General features: G+C 42.1%; 1 protein-coding gene across 3 annotated transcripts in view; it reads right to left on the minus strand.

The window, feature by feature from the left end:
- Positions 1 to 19,297, minus strand: part of PIGQ (phosphatidylinositol glycan anchor biosynthesis class Q) — a gene marked incomplete at its 3' end in the record, with an annotated part of 34,967 nt that extends 15,670 nt beyond the window's left edge. Inside the window, 2 exon segments of one of the 3 annotated variants that reach the window (XM_087728834.1) lie at positions 9,312 to 10,005; positions 19,218 to 19,297. In XM_087728834.1, coding sequence (XP_087584960.1) covers positions 9,312 to 9,994 — 683 coding nt within the window. 3 annotated transcript variants of the gene reach the window in all.
- Between the last annotated feature and the right edge of the window lie 1,685 nt (positions 19,298 to 20,982).

Raw genomic sequence — 20,982 nt, forward strand, 5'->3', positions numbered from 1 at the left:
CGAAGTTTGGCAATTGGTTCATATTTATGACGGTTGCAGTGTCCCGGGGTCATGCGGTCTCTTTTTGTGACCTTCTCACAAGCAAAGTCAGACGGATTCACTTAACAGCTGTGTTACTAATTTAACCATTGCAGTGACATTGCTTCACAATTGTGGCGAGAAAAGTCTTAAAAATGGGGCAAAACGCATTTAACAAATGTCTCCCTTAGCAACAAAAATTTGGGCCTTGATTGAGGTCATAAGCTGAAGACTATCAGTAGCTGACAACAACAAGGTAAAAGGTAAAGGTTCCCCTTGCACCTATGTGCTAGTCGTTCCCGACTCTAGGGGGCGGTGCTCATCTCCGTTTCAAAGCCAAAGAGCCAGCCCTGTCCGAAGACGTCTCCGTGGTCATGTGGCCGGCATGACTAAATGCCGAAGGCGTACGGAACGCTGTTACCTTCCCATCAAAGGTGGTTCCTATTTTTCTACTTGCTGGGATAAGTCATAGGAGCTCACTCCATTACGCAGCGCTAGGGATTCGAATTGCCAAGCCGCCGACTTTTCTGATCGACAAGCTCAGTGTCTTAGCCACTGAGCCACCGCGCCCCTACGACAGTAACAAACTCATGCCTAAATCAAAATTTACTCCTTGACATCCTAGCTTTCCACAGGCTGGGAATTTTGCCCTGGAGGGTTGATTAAAATATGCCATTGCTCACTTGGACAATAAACTGGCATAGTTCTGATAGTTCAATTCTGTATGACATTTCAAAATTAATGATGCACTTTTAGAGGCATCACGGTGTCATCTCCTGAAGGCTAATTACATGGGGTTATTTCCTCCACATGCCTTCTAATAAATTATGTCCGCAAGTGGGATAAAGAGCAACTGCTAGAGCTAAAAATCGGTGCTTGGAAGTGACAAGTGCAGTCTCTTCATTAACACATTTTCAAAAGTCTAGTATTTAAAATCTGGAGAGGAGAAGAGATGCAGGATAAAACAGCTGCTGTCTGCAACATCAAATTACGGAAGACATATACAAAGCAATGAGAAGATGCACTTGCTCCCAAGAACTGAAGGGATTGCTACAGGATATATATTTGCAATAAATAAATGTATAAGCTTTACATGCAAAGGGACCGCCATCCTTTGTTCAATCCATCCTCCGTATTCTTCAATCCAATTCCCAAGAACAAGACTTGCAACAGTTCCAAAGTCCAGATATTCCCACTGGGATTTAGATGTGGGATTTCGTGTAGAAAAGAGCGGTTGGGGCCCACCAGCGGAGCTGGCAGCAGATTTGGACAGTGAAGAGGTTGAGGAGGAACATGGGCCAGTCCTGGAGTCTGGGGAAGGCTCTGAGGAGGGCTCTTTATCCTATCTATTCTATCATCTATCTATCTATCTATCTATCTACCTACCTACCTACCTACCTACCTACCTACCTACCTACCTACCTACCTATCATCTATCTATCTATCTATCTATCTATCTATCTATCTATCTATCTATCTATCTACCTACCTACCTACCTACCTACCTACCTACCTACCTACCTACCTACCTACCTATCATCTATCTATCTATCTATCTATCTATCTATCTATCTATCTATCTATCTCTACCTACCTACCTACCTACCTACCTACCTACCTATCTATCTCTACCTACCTACCTACCTACCTACCTACCTACCTACCTACCTATCATCTATTTATCTCATATCTCAAATGTCTATCGTCTATCATCTCTAATATCTATCTATCTATCTATCTATCTATCTATCTATCTATCTATCTATCATCTATCTATCTATCATCTATTTATCTATCTATCTATCTATCTATCTATCTATCTATCTCATATCTCAAATGTCTATCGTCTATCATCTCTAATATCTATCTATCTATTTATCTATCTATCATCTATCTATCATCTATCTATCATCTATCTATCTATCTATCTATCTATCTATCATCTATCTATCATCTATCTATCATCTATTTATCTCATATCTCACATGTCTATCGTCTATCATCTCTAATATCTATCTATTATCTATCTATCTATCTATCTATCTATCTATCTATCTATCTATCTATCTATCTATCTCTACCTACCTACCTACCTACCTACCTACCTACCTACCTACCTACCTATCTATCATCTATTTATCTCATATCTCAAATGTCTATCGTCTATCATCTCTAATATCTATCTATCTATCATCTATCTATCTATCATCTATCTATCTATCTATCTATCTATCTATCTATCTATCATCTATCTATCTATCATCTATCTATCATCTATCTATCTATTTATCTCATATCTCACATGTCTATCGTCTATCATCTCTAATATCTATCTATCATCTATCTATCTATCTATCTATCTTCTATTTATCTTCTATCTATCTATCTATCTATCTATCTATCTATCTATCTATCTATCTATCTGTCTGTCTGTCCGTACACACACACACACACACACACACACACACACACACACACACACACACACACACACACCAGGGGTGGGTTTCACGCCGGCATTACTGCTGGTTCGGTGTCCAAAACATTTTGTGCGGGCATGCTCGCTTCGCTCCAGTATGCATGCACATTTGCCCTTAAAAAGGTCTATGCATGCGCACAACATTTAAAAAATGAAGATTGTTCTGTGCATGTGCAGAACAGAAAATCAAGATGACGCCACCGAAGATAGAACTGGTTCGGGAGCTTGTCCGGCCGAGTTACTACCGACTCGGCCGAACCGGTCCAAACCGATAGGAACCCACCTCTGATACAGACTAAACTCTATTTCATGCCACTCGAGGATACGATAATAATGAAGTAGCAGCAGAAAGCTGATAGGTAAAAAGAAGAGGCAAAGGGGCCCCAGTGAATAAACATTCAAACGTGGCATCATCTAGCTACCAAGTACAACTTCCCCAGAGAGAATTCCTTGGAAATTGGTGAAGGAATAAAAAAAACAAGTTAATGTTGAGGAATGGCTGCTTATGCGCAATGTGTGACCTCAGGTTCATGTGGCTTGCATTCCCCTCTTCGGCTTGATGGGATTTCATTTCCTCTTATTATTCTATTTAGGGGTTGAATAGGAGCGTTCCAAACACCAAGGCAGGATATAAATTGAGCCAGGCTAAAATGGCTCCATATTCCATTGAATTTGACACACGCTGCTTGCATAAAATATACCCACTCCAGGTTATAGCAGCAGTAGTGACTATTTTTTGTTGTGGTTCAGTTTGTCAGATCAGATGGCAACCATTTAGCTTTTAATCTCCCTGTTCCAGGCCCTGCTACGAGGGAAGGAGCAGTTAAGGAATGTAATGGATCAGATAATATTTTCAGGGTTTTTATTTCGTAAGCATCCAGCCTATGAATCAGCAAAAAGCAAGCAACTTTATGCCCAAACTAATTTTTTTTAAAAAAAACTAGCATTTGTGGAAGCCATTTGTTTCTTTGAATGGCTAATTCCAATTTCCGTAGATGTCAACAATTTTTATGAAAGAATCTATCAATCCCGTATGAATGGGTGAAAGGCTACAGCACAAGAGTCAGAAAACCCTTTCTAGGGTTGGAATAATAATTATTTTTTGCATAGACTGTCAGAAAAAAATGACAAGCTTTGCTCTTTAATAAAAACACGACTGTGGTTCTCCAGAGATTTGCACCGGAATACTTTGTCGACTTTCTGTAAAACTGTATGAGATTTTGCCGTTCAAGGATTGTTCAGTGAGCACTTCCTGTGCCTTCTAGGAACTCGACATTTCATATTTTCAACTGTTGAATGAATTTGAACAAATTAACTCAAAGTCATTTCCCAAATGGAGACCATTATGTACCTAAAATGCACAATCTGGAGGGTTTGGCCTTTAGAGCAGTGTTTCTCAACCTTGGCAACTTGAAGATGCCTGGACTTCAACCCCCAGCATTCGCTGGCTGGGGAATTCTGGGAGTTGAAGTCCGGACATCTTCAAGTTGCCAAGGTTGAGAAACACTGCTTTTAGAGCCTTGATGGCAGATGGCATGCAGAACCCTCTCGCCAGCCACCGACTCAGCCCAGTTCCACCGCACATGCGCAGGCGCCTCCCACCAGCCAGCTGGTCTTCGGGTCTCTGCCATGCATGCCGGGTGGCACGCTCACATTGCATTTTGGGCCCCCGTTTTGGGCCTGGAAAGCTTCCTGCACCAACCTGGAAGCCAAAAATGGGCAGGGGACGGGACAGGATGCATGCACAGGAGTGTGTCTGTGCGTGAGGGAGCAGGGGGATCATGCACACATGCATGGGGGGGTCACACACAGATGCGCGGGGCCGGGTCAGACACACATTGCATTGCATTATGGGTGTGGGTTTTTGGCATGCAATGGCAAAACGTTTCTTTATGTTTCTTTATTTATTTACTCTTATTTTGCAGCAGTAATTGTTTGGAAGTCTCATTAAAAATTGAATCCAAATGCTCTTGAAAGGGGGAAGAAGAAGGGAAAGAGTCTACGGAATGTCAGAAATATAACAAAAGCTCTACACAAGTAACCATAAAGAGAAAAATGGGCTCAAAAGTGAATAAACAAGAGTTCTGGTAAACCTAGGAAAGAAAGCGAATCGAATAAAAAGTGCTGGGAAACAAAGCGTCCTAACCTAGTTAGGATGTTAGTGTAACATCCTGTTGTAGATTTTGTCTTATCCCAAAATAGCTTTATGGTGTGGTTGCTCATATCCCTGTACAATTATGTTAATCCTACATCCTCGTTTTAAGCAATTTCTGATCCATAAGATGAACATTAAGATTAGCAATGCAATGCTAAAATGTTTGATGCCACTTACAAAGCATGTTAAAGGACAAATGGTTTAAATGAAAACATGAATTTGGAGAAGCCAGACTGATATTTTTCCTCAGCTCGTTCCAGAGTTTATATTTGTCTGCAGTGAAAAGGACGTATATTGAATTATTTTGCTATTTCTTCTCTCCTGGATATTTTTGATTAAACTTTTCTGTGTAAAGACCCACTGCCCAGCTCCTAAAAATAAAGTTTACGAGCAGGTTTTGCATCTTTCACAAAGTGTGCTATTTTTTTTCTTGGCAGCCTGCGCCCAAAGAATGGGTGGCAAGGTGATGTCCTTTTAACGCGCATCCTGATAGGCCTATTTGCCACAAGACACATCTGTGCATGCGCAGGAGGGAAGATCGCAAGTAAACTCGCTGTCCCAAAGGTGCTTTTTCAAGAGGCAACTGGGCTCTCTGGTTTTTCTTTGAAGACGTTTTGCTTTTTGCCTGAGAAGCTTCTTCAGCTCTGAAGACGTTTCTTGGATGAGAAGCGAAACGTCTTCAAAAGAAAAAACAAGTAAGTACTGAAATATTTTTGCTGGAGATTTTACCAGAAAATTATAATAAAGAAAATGTATATTTGATTATTCATGTTATAACAGCAGCTAGGATTGCATTTGCACAAAATTGGAAAAGTGAAGAGATCCCTACAGAGGAAAATGGGATTAGGAAAATATTAGAATGTGCAGAAATGAACAGATGAAACTGATTGTTATATAATTTGGGAATCTTTTTACCAGTGGTTAGAGAATAGAAATAAGAATTAATAGTAAAAGAAGTTATCTAAAGTATAGAAAATATATTAATAGATATAACTAATAGAGTTAAATAAATTACAAGGGGATTGTTATAATATTAGATACTTAAGATATTGGAAATTAAGCTAAATTGGTATTAAATAATGAATCAGATTGTATATTTTAATGGTGGCACAAAGTATTTGTACCCAGGCGGCAGAGTGGGTACAAGCAATGGATTGTTTATATAAAAATAAAAATAAAATAATAAAAAAAAGAAAAGAAAGTCCAGTTGCCTCTTGAAAAAAGCAACTTTGGATGACTGAGACTCTCCACAGACAAGTAAAACCGGCTCTTTTAAAAAGATAAACGTAAAGTAAGCCTTTATAACCAAGAGATGGCGCTAAAGAGCAGCCAAACCACCCTCTTCTCTCTCCTTTAAATGTACAATCAAGGTAACTCCACATTTGTTGCATGATTTTTCCTCCCCTTCGTTTCAATCCTGTCTGATTCTCGGAGATCGCCCGGACAGGTCCATGCAGTTTTATTGGCCAGGTTTTTCAGAAGTGGTTTGCCATTCCCCTCTTTCCTAGGGCTGAGAGAAAACGACTGGCAAACTGCGGCTCTGGAGCCGCATGTGGCTCTTTCCTCCCTCTGCTGCGGCTCTGTCACCGGTCGGCGCCACAATTTTGAGAGGAGCTTCCGGTGGGGGGGGGGAGAGAGAGAAGTACAGTGCGCCAGGAGAAGACTCTATGGCAAGGGGAGGGGTTTCCAGTTGTCTCCACAATTGATAGGGCTTTTGGTTATGACAGGTAGAGGAAAAAGTACGCCGCACTAGGAGGAGACACTATGGTGGGGAAACTGAACTTCCGGTCAGCTTCAGAATTGAACAGGTGGTTTCCGGTTAGGACCTTTGTGGCTCCCTGTGTTTTCTTTTCTGTGGGAAACGGGTCCAAAGGGCTCTTGGAGTGTTTAAGTTTGCCGACCCCTGGACTAGTTGGTTTCATGCCAAGACAGGGCTGGAACTGATGGCCTCCCAGTTTCTAGGCTGATACCCTAACCACTTTCAAAACATGTATCATTTATAAATATAAACTGACCTCTGTTTGCAATGCTCGTTGTTCGGAATTTAATTGGCAAAGCTCAATAACCTCCCATAGAAAAACTGGTAGGATGCAGTTTTGATTTGCAGAACGAAGGTATCTTGGGTAGACAGCACAGAATTGCCTTACTGTGGGTTACAGAATTTCACACACACAAACACACATACACACACACACACACGTCTCAACTTCGACCACTTTAAAATGTGTGGATCTCACCTTCAACATGCTGGCTGGGGAATTCTGGGAGTTGAGGTCAATGCCTTTAAAGTTGACTGGGGAATTCTGGGAACACAGGCAATGCTAACTGGAGAATTCTAGGAGCTGGAAGTCCATGTCTTTAAAGCTCACTGGGGCATTCTGGAAGCGTAGGGAATGCTGGCTGGGGAAATTCTGGGAGTTGAGGTCCACGCCTTTAAACTTGACTGGGGAATTCTGGGAGCATAGGGAACACTAGCTGGGAAATTCTAGGAGTTGAAGTCCACATGTTTAAAGTTGACTGGGGAATTCTGGGAGTGCAGGGAATGCTGGCTGGGGAATTCTGGGAGTTGAAGTCCATATCTTTAAAGTTGACCGGGGAATTCTGGGAGCGCAGGGAGAATGCTAGCGAGGGAATTCTGGGAGTTGAAGTCCACACATTTTGTCTATCCTAGTATGTTTTCCCTGACTTCATCTCAGGAAAAAGACCACTAGTTCTCATCGTCCATTAGAATACGGTCCAAGATTCCCTGTGCGGCAGCAAGAATCCTGAGGAGGTGAACAACATTCAGCCCATTTCTTTAGCTGTTCAACAATCTAACTTTCAATCAATGCTTCATGAATAAGCCTTGATTAGCTCAAACCAGGCTGATGTTTGTCATCTGTATGCTCAGGACTGTAGTTTATCCAAAGGCCTTCAGTTCCCCCAGGCATTTCAAATACATGTGAAAGCTATTAGACTTCTACTTCCAACAGATAGTATGAATACCTTAGCTGTAATCTTTTACGACAGTATTACTCAGTTGGAAAACCTGCCTATGATGGTTTCTGTTTTCGTAGCCCGAGGCTGCACTTGCTAAGGTTCGAATGGCTGAGAAGCTGCTATCCAAATGGAAATAATCAAACTGCCCTTTGCCAGCTTGGAAGCAAAACTTCAGTCCCCTTTTCCCTGTCTTGGCAGTACAACGAGATCCTCTCTGACGGCCCACTCCGCTCTATGGTATAAACTTACCCCCAAAAGCTTTTTTAATTTCACACCCACTCAGGATTACAGGTGGGAGGTTTGCATTTGGGGGCTCTTCCAGGGATTTTCCATCCAAAAACACTGGGAGGATTTAGCCTAGATGGGAAGTCGGCAACCTTGAAACTGCTAACACCCCACTTCTGAGTTAACAGAAGTTAACTTCTGAAAGCCAGTGTATCTAGTGGGTGAAGGCAGTCGGCTACAAGCTAGGAGACAGTGAGTTCCAGTCCTGCCTTAAGCATGTAAGATGGTTAGGTGATTTTGGATCAACCATTAGGAGACAGTGAGTTCTAGTCCTGAAAAATTACGTGTGCACCGAACCGGCAGTAATGCCGGCAACAACTCCCCCTTTTGAATCCCTAGCGCCGCGTAACAGAGTGAGCTCCCGTTACTTGTCCCAGCTTCTGTCAACCTAGCCGTTTGAAAGCAGGTAAAAATGCAAGTAAAAAAATAGGAACCACCTGCAGCAACTCCCCCGTTCGAATCCCTAGCGCCGCGTAACGGAGTGAGCTCCCGTTACTTGTCCCAGCTTCTGCCAACCTAGCCATTTGAAAACAGGTAAAAATGCAAGTAAAAAAATAGGAACCACCTGCAGCAACTCCCCCGTTCGAATCCCTAGCGCCACGTAACGAGTGAGCTCCCGTTACTTCTCCCAGTTTCTGCCAACCTAGCCATTGAAAACAGGTAAAAATGCAAGTAAAAAAATAAGAACCACCTTTGGTGGGAAAATAACAGCGTTCCGCGCGGCCACTTGACCACGGAGACGTCTTCAGACAGTGCTGGCTCTTCGGCTTTGAAACGGAGATGAGCACCACCCCCTGGTGTTGGGAATAACTAGCAGATATGTGCAAGGGGAACCTTTACCTATGATTGCCTGTCCTTTCTTCCCACTCATCCAGAGGTGGGTTCCTACCAGTTCGCACCTACTCGGTAGAACCGGTTCGTCAAATCTACCGAACCGGTTAGAAGAGGTTCCACCAGTGGACCCGGAAAGCAGGCCACACCTACAGAAGAGGTTCCAAAAAATTTTTAAACCCACCACTGGTCCTTGGATACGATTATTCTACACTATCATGCTCATATTTATAAACCTCAGTGCCTCTGTGAAAGGTAAGGATGACTACTGCGTTTGTGGTGCAATCAGAACATTGCGTGTGTTGAAGTTGTTTTAACGCAAACCAAAGATGCCTTTTGAAAAACAAGTTTACATCCTATTCTTATGCATGCCAGTGCTGTGTGTGAGGTAATTTAAGGTGGTTCTGACAAGTGTCGTCGACATCTTCATATCCGGTCACATGGGCGGCAAGCCACTCCCATCCGGTCACATGGGCGGCAAGCCACTCCCACAAAGGAGGCCACACCCACAGAGTAGGTTCGAACAATTTTTGAAACCCACCACTGCTGACTCATCCCACCTACCTGCTTTTACAGATGCCAGCCACGAAGGAAAGGAGGAGTGTTATCAGCGCACAGGCGGGGACGGAGACTTGTTTCAACAGTTCTACGATAATGCTGGCCTCCACCCCTTCAGACTGCCAGTGGGTGAGCCTGATGGGCCCCTCGTCATACCGGTCCTTCATGAACAGCAATTTGCTTTTGGCAACAGTGTCAAACACAGCAGCGAGCTTGGAAGCGTCGGCTGCCTTCTGGCTGGAAGCTACCCCGGGATGGTTAGGCGGGTGAAGCTGCGACAACATCACTTTACGCTGGTCGTAATAGATCACGATGATTTCTTCGACGCCGAGGCTGCTGCTGCTGCTGTTGCTGGATTCCTTCCAGGTGGCCAAACAGTTCCAAAACTTGCTGTCCTTTTGCCTGCCGAGTTGGATCCAGGGGCCCTGGGAAAAAATGGTGCCCAGATCTTCCAGGAACCTTTGCAAATTCTGCTTTTCTTCGCTGTTAGTCCAAGAACCCAATATGGACAGTTGGACTTGGGTGGCATGTTGCATTTTAGAGAGGTACTGCTTCACTTGACCGGGAATCAAAGGGAAATGGATCACAGCCAGGATAACAATGGAGTTCTGTTCAGGAATCCATCGTCCAATCAGAAGGCCACTTTCAGCCGAAGCGCAGCAAAGAGGGAAAAAGACTTTAAACGCCATGATGTGGAAATCTGAAAGGTGTAAGGGAAGAGAAAAAAAATGAAATAAACAAGCTGCTTTCTGAATCAGTGCACTGGAGCAAATTAAGAGAGTTTAAGCCTTCAACTAACTGAAGGAAGTACTTGTTGTGACCTGCCAGCAGAGCTGACAGCAGATTCAGACAGTGAGGAGGTTGGGGAGGAACCTGGGCCAGTCCTGGAGTCTGGGGAAGGCTCTGAGGAGGGCTCTGTGTTGGAGGCAGAGAGGGGGCAAAAGCCGTATGCCAGTTATCAGCTGCCTTCAGAGTCAGACATCAGTGAGGCAGCTGAACAGCTGGAGCCTGTTACCAGTCGGCGTATGCAAAATTGCCAGATGAAGGGAACAGCTAAAGGACAGGGGTCAACTTGGGAGTAAGGCCAGATGATGAATGGCCCCTCCCAGAGGAAATAAAAGAGGAGCGAAAGGGGAGTGGAGTTTGCAGGAGACAATAGTTCGCTTAATTGGTTTGTGACTCTCCGAGACTCCTTGCCACGTTTTGCAGATATTGGCCTGGCAGCTCTCCAAGGCAGATGAGGTCTGTGACCGTAAATCCCCCTTTGAAAGACTTTGCTGGAGGTGAATGAGCAGAATTTACAGCAAATTAATAAAAGGCTTTTTTGTTGGGACCAGGATTTTGCTTCATGCTCTTGGGAAGCCTAGATCAGAACAGTATTTTCATTGCTGTTTCTATAGAGAGTATGTGACAGGAGAACAGCTGTATTATTCAAAAACACACACTCTCCCTCCCCCCCCCCTCTCAATCCAATCTACTTTACAGGGTTCTTTGTGAGGAAAAAGAGGAAATGGGAACATTATGTACGCTTTCTTGAGTTGTACAACGATGGAATATAAATATAACAGAATAAATATGTTAAACAGCCATCTCTCAGATAATCACTTATTACAGGACAAAGAGGAGCTAAAGGGTCTCCAATTGTTATTATTTTCCAACTATGAAATGTGGATAAAGTGGCATTTCTCTGTACAGCTGCCACGGGAACAATTAACTTCATTAATCAGATGATTAAACTAAACAAGCACAAGGGCTGCCACGGCGGATTAGATTAATGAATCAGCTCCAAAGCCAGTTGCAACTGAATAGTTCAGAACTCAAGTTCTCTTGAAAGGAAGAAAAGTGGGTGGTCTAATTAAAAGCAAGCATTTCATCTATTAAGTCAAATGCTGGGGTTTCTTTTTATACTCCAAAGGCATTTGAAGTCACTATGCTGATGATGCCACTCTCAAAAACAATACAGGATTCCTTTCTAAATCCCAGCATAATGTGGGGTGTTACGTACCCAGATTTTTGCAGTTCAAAAAAGCCATTAAGTACTTAATGGGAAGTTTCTATCGAGAGCCCAGCTGGAGTACCCAGCGTTTAATCGTGGAAGGTTCCAATGTCTTTAGCAATAGCCTGATTGCCCTGCAACCCACCCCCCTCAAAATAGTACCTTAATGGCTTTCATTATCAGCAGCTTAATTTCATCAGTACAGTCCTACAGAGAAGGCACAAAACAGCAGTCACAAAAGATCTCTAGGGCAGTTTTGTTACTCTCCCAGTTACTATACTTTTTACCAGCAATCCAGTTTTCCCCGAATTCCTGCTGCTTTCTTCTTGCTGGCAGATTCTTGTGAGATCCAGCAGCCGGAAGACAAGACACTATTTAGCTGTTGACAAGGTCACCATTGCCTTGGGTGTTCCAAAAGGAGGCTAGTCCACATTGCGCCTGCTACATGACACAGACTTAGCCACCCCATGAGTAACTGCTCATACATAATTTCAATTTTATACCCAATTGTATCCATCCCTTGTGCTGTGCATTTTTAAAAACAATTCAACTGCTCTGATATTTTATATTTTGATAGACATTTTATATGCAGTTTTTGTGATTTTTTTTTACAAAATAGTATAGAAAAAAGGTAAAGGTTCCCCCTTGCACATATGTGCTGTTTATTCCTGACTCTAGGGGGCGGTGTTCATCTCCATTTCAAAGCCAAAGAACCAGCGCTGTCCGAGGACATCTCTGTGGTCATGTGGCCGGCATGACTAAATGCTGAAGGCGCACGGAACACTGTTACCTTCCCACCAAAGGTGGTTCCTATTTTTCTACTTGCATTTTTACGTGCTTTCAAACTGTTATGTTGGCAGAAGCCGGGACAAGTCATGAGAGCTCACCCTGTTATGCGGCGCTAGGGGATTTGAACTGCCAAACTGCCGACCTTTCTGATCAACAAACTCAGCGTCTTAGCCACCGAGCCACTGCGTCCCGTAAAATAGAAACAACATAAATACAAAAAATGCAAACAACATAAATAGTATAAAGAATAATCCCTATGTAAGTAATTAGGGAAAAAGAAAAACTAGTCATGTGCGTGAAGTGGTTATGGTTGTATTTAAGAGTCTGACAGCCCAAAGAGAGAACCTATTTAAATAAATAAATAATAAGCAAGCAGCAATCCAACACGCTGAGCCAATCACGTTGGTCCCACCACTTACCTCCCTTCTAACAAGTAAATTGCCTTTTAGGTTTCTGTGTCAGAAGAACAAGGAGAAGAGAAGTAGTTTTAAAAAACCCTAGAGATTGTGGCTGTGGCATGTAGGAGGTTTTACGAAGGACTGCAGGATTTCCTAGGTGGAAGGCACGAAAGAGGGATAGTATCAACTTGTTTGAATTCTCCGCCCCAATCGACCACTCTGTTTTCACTCTAAAATCCAAGGTGACATCCGAGCATGTGACACGTGACCTTGGAACGAATGAACTCTTATCTTTTTAAGTAACTTGAATAACAAAACATAAACATTACAGTCAATAAGACCAGTTTACAGTATCCAGCCGCCTGCTGTCCTTCAGCACCATTCCAAGGTTGCTGTGCAAAAAAAAACCCTCCTGAGGGCTGTTTTTATAAGTCCAATCAGCAGAATGGAAATGTTAGTTTAAAGCAGGTAAACGGAATAGAATAGAATAGAATAGAACAGAACAGAATAGAACAGAACAGAATAGAACAGAATTCTTTATTGGCCAAGTTTGATTGGACACACAAGGAATTTGTCTTTGATGCATAAACTCTCAGTGTACCCAAGGAGAATAAAATACATTCATCAAGAATGAAAGATGCAACACTTAGTGATAGTCAAGGTTACTAATAAGCTATCAAATAGTACTAGGAAACAAATAAAAACAACATAAATTGAAAGATACAAGCAACATGGTTATAGTCATAAGTGGAAAGAGATAGATACTAGGGAGAAAGAGAAGAATAATAGTAATACAATCTTAGTAAATTATTTGACAGTGTTGAGGGAATTATTTGTTTAGCAGAGTGATGGCATTCGGGGGGGAAAACTGTCCTTGTCTAGTTGTTCTGGTGTGCAATGCCCTATAGCCTTGTTTTGAGGGCAGAAGTTGAAATAATTTATGTCCAGGATGCGAGGGGTCTGTAGTTATTTTCACAGCCCTCTTTTTGACTCTGGAAGGCAATGGAAGGCAGGTTGGCAGCAATTGTCGCAATTCCCTTGAAGTCTGTGTTTGTCTTGTTGGGTTGCAGAGCCAAACCAGACCGTTATGGAGGTGCAGATGACAGACTCAATAATTCCTCTGTAGAACTGAATCAGCAGCTCTTTGGGCAGTTTGAGCTTTCTGAGCTAGATTGGAAATCAGGTAGGTTGGAAAGCATATATGCAGAAAAGGAAGCTGTTGCCGACTTCCTTTCTGTTAAAATAAAGTACAGCTGATCTCTGACATTTTCCCCTGGAAAAGGGGACAATTCATTTGCATTGAAAATCCCTTGACTTACCCAGGGAAGGAAAAAAAAACCAGCCTGTCAAATAGTGTTGCAGGAGGCAGTGTCTGTTTATGGATGAATTCCCAGTCTCTTGAGGCAGAAAAGAGATGTCTGGTTGATACATGTTCTTTACCATGTATATGGAATTTATAAGAAGAGAAGGACTACAATTTCTGGGACGGGGCTATTTCCTCTTCAGCCCACATTCACTTAGGAATGTGGGGCAGCTGTCAGTGTGGGTAAATGTTGGAGAGTCAATTGATCTCCAGACTTAGAAGGAAGAAACAGGAATAAGATTCACAGTGCGGCAACTTTTAGGAGTAGCAAGCACTGAAAAACCTTATACACTCCGTTGCTTAGCTCAGAGGTCAGGAACCCACAGCTCTGGAGCTGCATGTGGCTCTTTCATCCCTCTGCTGTGGCTCCCTGAGACCGGTCAGCTCCACAACTGATAGGGCTTAGGCTGAATGGTTAGGACAGGGAGAGGAAAAAGGATGCTGAACTAGGAGGAGACTCTATGGTGGAGAAACCAGACTTCCGATTGGCTCCAGAATTGAATGGTGGGTTTTCTGGATAGGACCTTTGTGGCTCTTTGAGTGTTTAATGTTACTGACCCCTGGCTTAGCTGAAGAGATCAACTGCCAGGAAAGTAAGTCATTGAGGGGGAGGAATAAACATTAAACGTATTTGTGCTTTGCAAAATTGTTTCTCTGCCACAGGGCTATTTTTCTATAAAATATTGGTACTTAAACACGTGAGCACTAATATTGATGTTTCATTCTACTCAAGCCTACCCTGTATATATTGCAACTGGATCCCCATGTCTGTTTTTCCCCAGCCACAACATATATGCCAGGGAAACTCTTGCAAAAAGAAAGTGATCAACTGAAGACGTAAAAAAAAAAAATCACACTGTTCACTATGTCTTACTGTAGAAATGCCTCCATGGGAAAACAAGAAACTGGGTATTTTACGTTTTGCTGGCAATGTATGCTTTACAATTTTAAATAAATAAAAAACCTCACTGCTCGAAAAGGGAAGGTTGACATAATGTACAGAAAAAAAATTGTTCCAAAGAATGCAAACAAATTTAAGAGAACACACTAAGAAATCACAGAAAGATTTCTTGGCAACCACATAGCCCTGAAAAGTTTGAGGAACTGCTTGTCAACGTAGATTTTTCTGGAATAGTGAGAAAGATCTCTTGACAGCCAAGCTAGATTTAATGGTTAGAGATAGAAAGGGCTTAAATTTTACCTACAGCATCCAAACTATACATAATGCATTTTCTCAATAATATGAAGAAATGTTATTTTTTTTTAATTATTTAGACAGAAGACATCTAAAAGGCCTCAGGTTTAGAGGATGCTATCCCTGTCATCTGCTTACACCTCACACTAAGTAACTACAACTCCAGCAGTTATAAATACAAATTGCTGGAATGGAATCATAGAAACAAAACAAGTGTCAGGCCTGCAATTATATTCCTTTTAGAATTTTAGTCTGCCACACTTTCTCTTATTTCATTATGCTGTTCCATTAGCAATAGCAATAGCAGTAGACTTATATACCGCTTCATAGGCCTTTTCAGGCCTCTCTAAGCGGTTTACAGAGAGTCAGCATATTGCCCCCAACAATCTGGGTCCTCATTTTACCCACCTCGGAAGGATGGAAGGCTGAGTCAACCCTGAGCCGGTGAGATTTGAACCGCTGACCTGCTGATCTAGCAGTAGCCTGCAGTGCTGCTTTTAACCACTGCGCCACCTTGGCTCATTAGTATAGTTGATGGGAGTGGGGAATAGAAGGAATAGGATTGTGGAATGTATTGTTTTCATTCTTTACTAGAAGCCAAGGTCATCTTTTGTCTCCGTACTTTTACACCTGACCGGAAGCAGCTGGGTGTGGATGCCAGCGTGGAAGAAGATTGGACCATGTGATAGATTGTGGGTGTGGGGACAAGATCATGAACTTTTAACTGGGTGGAATTCTGATGTCATTTCCAGAATTGGGATTAACACAGATGTGCTAAGATGTCTGCTTTATTAAATTGGAACTTTAAGGATCGTTAAGCCTTGGACTCTGATTTAATTCTACATGATACTTGGAACGCTGACAACAAGAGCATGGCACAGAAGAGCAAAAAATCATTTTGTGTTTAGGTGTAGTTTTTTAAAAAAATGATTCCCAATTAACAATGATCAACACTTAATAATAAAATTATAACAGAAGTTAACAAAATACAAAGACCTACAAATAAAAATAGAACAACTATGGTGAAAGAAAGCAACCACATCAATAGTAATAGGCACCTAGGGTACATTTCCAAAACAACTGGTGTCCCGATTGAACATCATCGCCATTATTTATTTATTTATTTATTTATTTCTACGCTTTATAGGCCGCCCAATCCCGGAGGACTCCAGGTGGCTTACAACGAAGGGAAAAAAAGTAATAAAAAATGAAAATAAAAACAGGTTAAAATCAACACACATACATTCGTTATAATCGGGGCTGGGCCTCAACAATGAGGTCAACAGCCCCAGACCTGCTGGAATAGCCAGGTTTTAACAGCTATTCTGAAGGCCATGAGAGTGGGTAAGATCCGGATTTCTGGGGATAGCTCATTCCAAAGGGTCGGAGCAGCCACTGAGAAGGCTGTCCTCCGGGGAGCCACCAACCGACATTGTCTGGCTGACAGCATCTGAAGGAGGCCCACCCTGTGGGATCTCACCGGCCGTTGGGAGGAATGTGGCAGTAGGCGGTCTCGCAGGTATGCTGGCCCTAAGCCATGTAGGGCTTTAAAGGTAATAACCAACACCTTGAATTGTGTCCGGAGACCAATAGGTAGCCAGTGCAGCTCACGGAGGATAGGTGTAACGTGGGTGTACCTAGGTACACCCAATATCGCTCGCTGCATTCTGGACTAGTTGCAGTCTCCGAACACTTTTCAAGGGTAGCCCCATGTAGAGCGCATTAACAAAAGACATCAGTCAATTGCAAAAGGCAACTTTAGTCAGAACAACCTATACCCTGTAATCAACATCTGACTACCCCGGGTCCTTAGGAAGGACTCGACAGATAAAAATGTCAAATCCCAAAACATCTGGAGCACCACTTAAACACCAATGGCACTGACAAAATGACTGTCAACTGCAAAAAAGCAGCTTTACTTGAAACAGCATGCATCCTGCAATAAGACTTTTAACACCATCAAACAACATCATTTGCCTATTTCAGGTCTTTGAGAAAGAATGAATAGGTGGATAAAAATATAAAATCAAGTCTAAACATTTGGCCGACTGCAACAAACCATAAGAAGTGAGGTTTTTTTAAAAAAAAAGTTAAAGGGAAGTTTTAAAAAAACCACCACTAAAGAGAAGTTCAGCAGTTCTAAAGGATAACATTTTACTTAGTAGTTGAAGAATGAACATTTGCCCAACCTTCATAGAGGGAAGGCATGAATAAATAAAAATCTGGTTGTTGGACCAGGGTGCTTGGAGGACCCCAATGGGTGGTAGATGTTGGTGGGACACGTGGCCTACCGAAATTGCCACCTTGCTCTTCTTTCTAGATTCTATTTATTATAACACAAACAACCCAGGGTTTAATTCAACTCTAATTTTAAAAAATGCAAATATCTGAAAAATCTCCTGAATCTTAAAAACAAAAAACTGTTTGCACCATAAGCTGTCAAGACTTTAATGCCTCCATTTCAGCCTGCATTTACTACCTTCCCTTTCAGCAAGCGACGAAGACCTTAACTGGGCAGGTACATATAACCTCCTGCGTCATCACCCATGTTCAGGCCTCCCTTGCAGGAGCTGGTCTCCCCCTAAAGACCCAACTCCAAACATCTTCCCCCAAAGATCCTCCTCCCCCCAAAACCCCAGCTCAAAGGTCCTCCACAAAGACCCCACTTCAAACATCAAGCCAGCCCAATATCCTCTTCTAAAGATCCCATCCCAAATATCTTTTCTAAAGACCCCAACCCAAAGATCCTCCTCAAAGACTCCATGCCAAGGACTCTCTTTGCAAGAGCCCACCCCAAACATCTCCCCCCACAAGAACCCACTTCAAAGATCCACCCCAAAGATTCTCCACAAACATTGTCCTTCAAAGATTCCCCCCCCCCCCCAAAGGTTGAAGAAGATGATGCAGCAACATATTGATTTAAAACCTGAATTGTTTTTGTTGGGTATCCTACCAGGGAAATATAGTAAAGAAAATGTATATTTGATTATTGTGTAATAACTGTGGCTAGAATTGTATTTGCATAAAATTGGAAAGCTGAAGAAATCCCTACAGATGAAAACGTGATTAAGAAAATATTAGAATGTGCAGAAATGAACAGATTAACATTAGCAATTAAAGGAAAGGAAGAACCTGATTATTATATTATATGGGAGCTATTTTACCATTGGCTGGAGAATGAGCATGGGAAAAATGTATCATAAAATTAAATAAATTGGGAAGAGAAATGTTACAATAGTAGGTATGTTAAGATGTAATGTTAAGATACGATTAAACCTATATAAAGAATATAATGGCAAGCTTTAATTACTGTGACACAAAAAATTGTACTCAGATGACACACTGATTAATGAATGATGAAATGTTTGTATTAAAGGAAAATAAAAAATAAAAAACTTTTATAAAAAAAAAGATCCTCCCACAAAGACTCTCTTCCCCAAGACTGCACCCCAGTGTCCCCACTGTCACAGGATGATGATTGGGGTACTTGGCAACTGGCACACAGTTACAATGGTCACAGCTTCCCAGTCACATCATCACCCCTTGTGATCTTCACTGCCAGCTTCCAATATGTCAAGTCAATGGGGAAACCAGCCACCACCTGATGTCTTGCTTAATGAAGGTACATGATTCCTTACCAACCACAACCTGAACTGTCATTGTACATGGAAGGTCGCATTTAATTTCGTTGTACAAGGTGCAATGACAATGAACTAAACTAAACTAAGCATCTTCTCCTAAATACCCTCCCAACCCATTCTGCCTTAACCCAAAGCAGACTCCAGCCCTTTTACAATCCGCCAAAGCTTCTTCCCCTACGGAGTCCCTCCCAAGGAACAAGGCGACCCTCTTCGCCCATCTGCTTCCCATCCAGACGCTTCCAGGACGAACCTTTGGGGAACCTTTGGTGGCCCAATTCACACAACACCCCCCCTCCCAATCCCTGGGTTTGATTCCTGCATCAGGCGAGCCACAGGAATTCTAGGTCGGCGAAAGGCCCAGTATCCCAAGAGACGCAACCCATGGTGGTTTATTCAACAAACTCAGTTTAAGCGGTGCTTATTCTAGGGTTCGAATAGGTGCAGGGACCATAGGCAAAAAAGGAGGGGCTACCTTGTCCTCATTTGCCCCCGTTTCAGTGGAGCGTCCTCCTTTTGTTCCCCAAACTTACCCCCCTCGCTTTTGCCGCCCCCCGAAACGCGGAAGAGGCAGAAAAGAACTCGCGCCGCTTGACATTCAACCCACTTCCGGGTGCTCCTGAATGGTTACTAGGAGACGCAGTCCGTCCCTCAAAGATGTCCGTCTGGGCCGTCTTTGCCTAATAGCCTTCCGGCGACCTCCTGCGTTCGTCTACATTGAGTTCCGCCTCATCGAGCTTCCCTTTTTGCGAAAAGAATGGAGGCGTTCCCCGTTACCCTATATTTTTTGAAACGGATCCAGCTGTTTAATTTTAGATTTTTACTACTATTTTATTTGCTCCCACCAGCAGTTCCACCCATTTTTATGGAGTGGGGAAAGTTGCTCTTTTCGTTTTGCTTAATGACGAGTCCCCCACCTCGCCCGTTATTGTTATTGATGGACAATATGATATCAATAATAAAGTTAATAACAATAATACAATGTTAAACATTAACAATAAAGGCGGGTCGTTATTCTGATAATGCTGAGCTTTCCACACGTTGCCCCTCAGAAACAAATTCACTGAATGCAAATAAAGGAGTGGAAGTTTGTCCTTTTGGGGGACATTAAAATGCAGTGTTTCTACAATAGAATAGAATAGAATAGAATAGAATAGAATAGAATAGAATTCTTCATTGGCCAAGTGTGATTGGACACACAAGAAATTTGTCTTTGGTGCAGATGCTCTCAATGTACATAAATGTACAAGATACATTTGTTAAGAATCAAAAGGTACAACACTTAATAGTCATAGAGTAAAAATAAGCAATCAGGAAACAATCTATATCAATATAAATCGTAAGGATACAAGCAAAAAGGTACAGTTCTGCAGTCATAAGTGGGAGAACATGGGCGATAGGAACGATGAGAAGACTAATAGCAATAGTAATGCAACCTTAGTGAATAGTTTGACAGTGGTGAGGGAATTTATTTATTATTTATTTATTTATTAGACTTATATACCGCTTCATAGGGCTTTGTTTAGCAGAGTGATGGCGTTCGGAAAAAACTGTTCTTGTGTCTAATTGTCTTGGTGTGCAGTGCTCTCTAACGTCGTTTTGAGGGTAGGAGTTGAAACAATTTATGTCCAGGGGCCTATAAATATTTTCTGTAAATTTGGCAGATGTGTGGATTACAATTCCCCAAATCCCCCAGCCAGATGGCTGGGGAATTCTGGGAGTTCAAGTCCAAATGTCAAGTTTCAAGAAGACTGAAATAAAAGATCAATAATATAAAAGTCACACTACATCGGTCAAATTGGTTAAAAAAATCTTTCTGAAAATTCTCAAAGATGTTGTCTTACATTCTACAAATAACAGAACCACCTGAAATATTTTACTTTATATTTCCTACCATAGTGAAAATAAAGAAATAAACCATGACTTTATTCTTAAGCAACTTGGTTTTGACTTGAATGATCTTTTGTAACTTATAGCAATACAGCAATAGCAGTAGACTTATATACCGCTTCACAGTGCTTTGCAGCCCTCTCTAAGCGGTTTACAGAGTCAGCATATTCCCCCACAACAATATTAAATTCATGTGTGTATTAATTACATACCCCCATGCACACAACCATAGAACAGAACTTGCAAGTTTATCCATGTGCAGCATGTAATTTGATGCCACAATACAGACATTACAGACACAAAAATTCACTGACAATCTACACACATATGAAATGCGGTTTGCTTACATCAGGAATGAATCTGGCTTTTATTTCATACCAACCTGATTAAATGTACAGTAATGCAGAA

This window comes from Thamnophis sirtalis, unplaced genomic scaffold (assembly GCF_051295495.1).
Source record: "Thamnophis sirtalis isolate CommonGarterSnake01/CBP01778 unplaced genomic scaffold, rThaSir2_p1.2 scaffold_14, whole genome shotgun sequence".
Taxonomy (NCBI): Eukaryota; Metazoa; Chordata; class Lepidosauria; order Squamata; family Natricidae; genus Thamnophis; species Thamnophis sirtalis.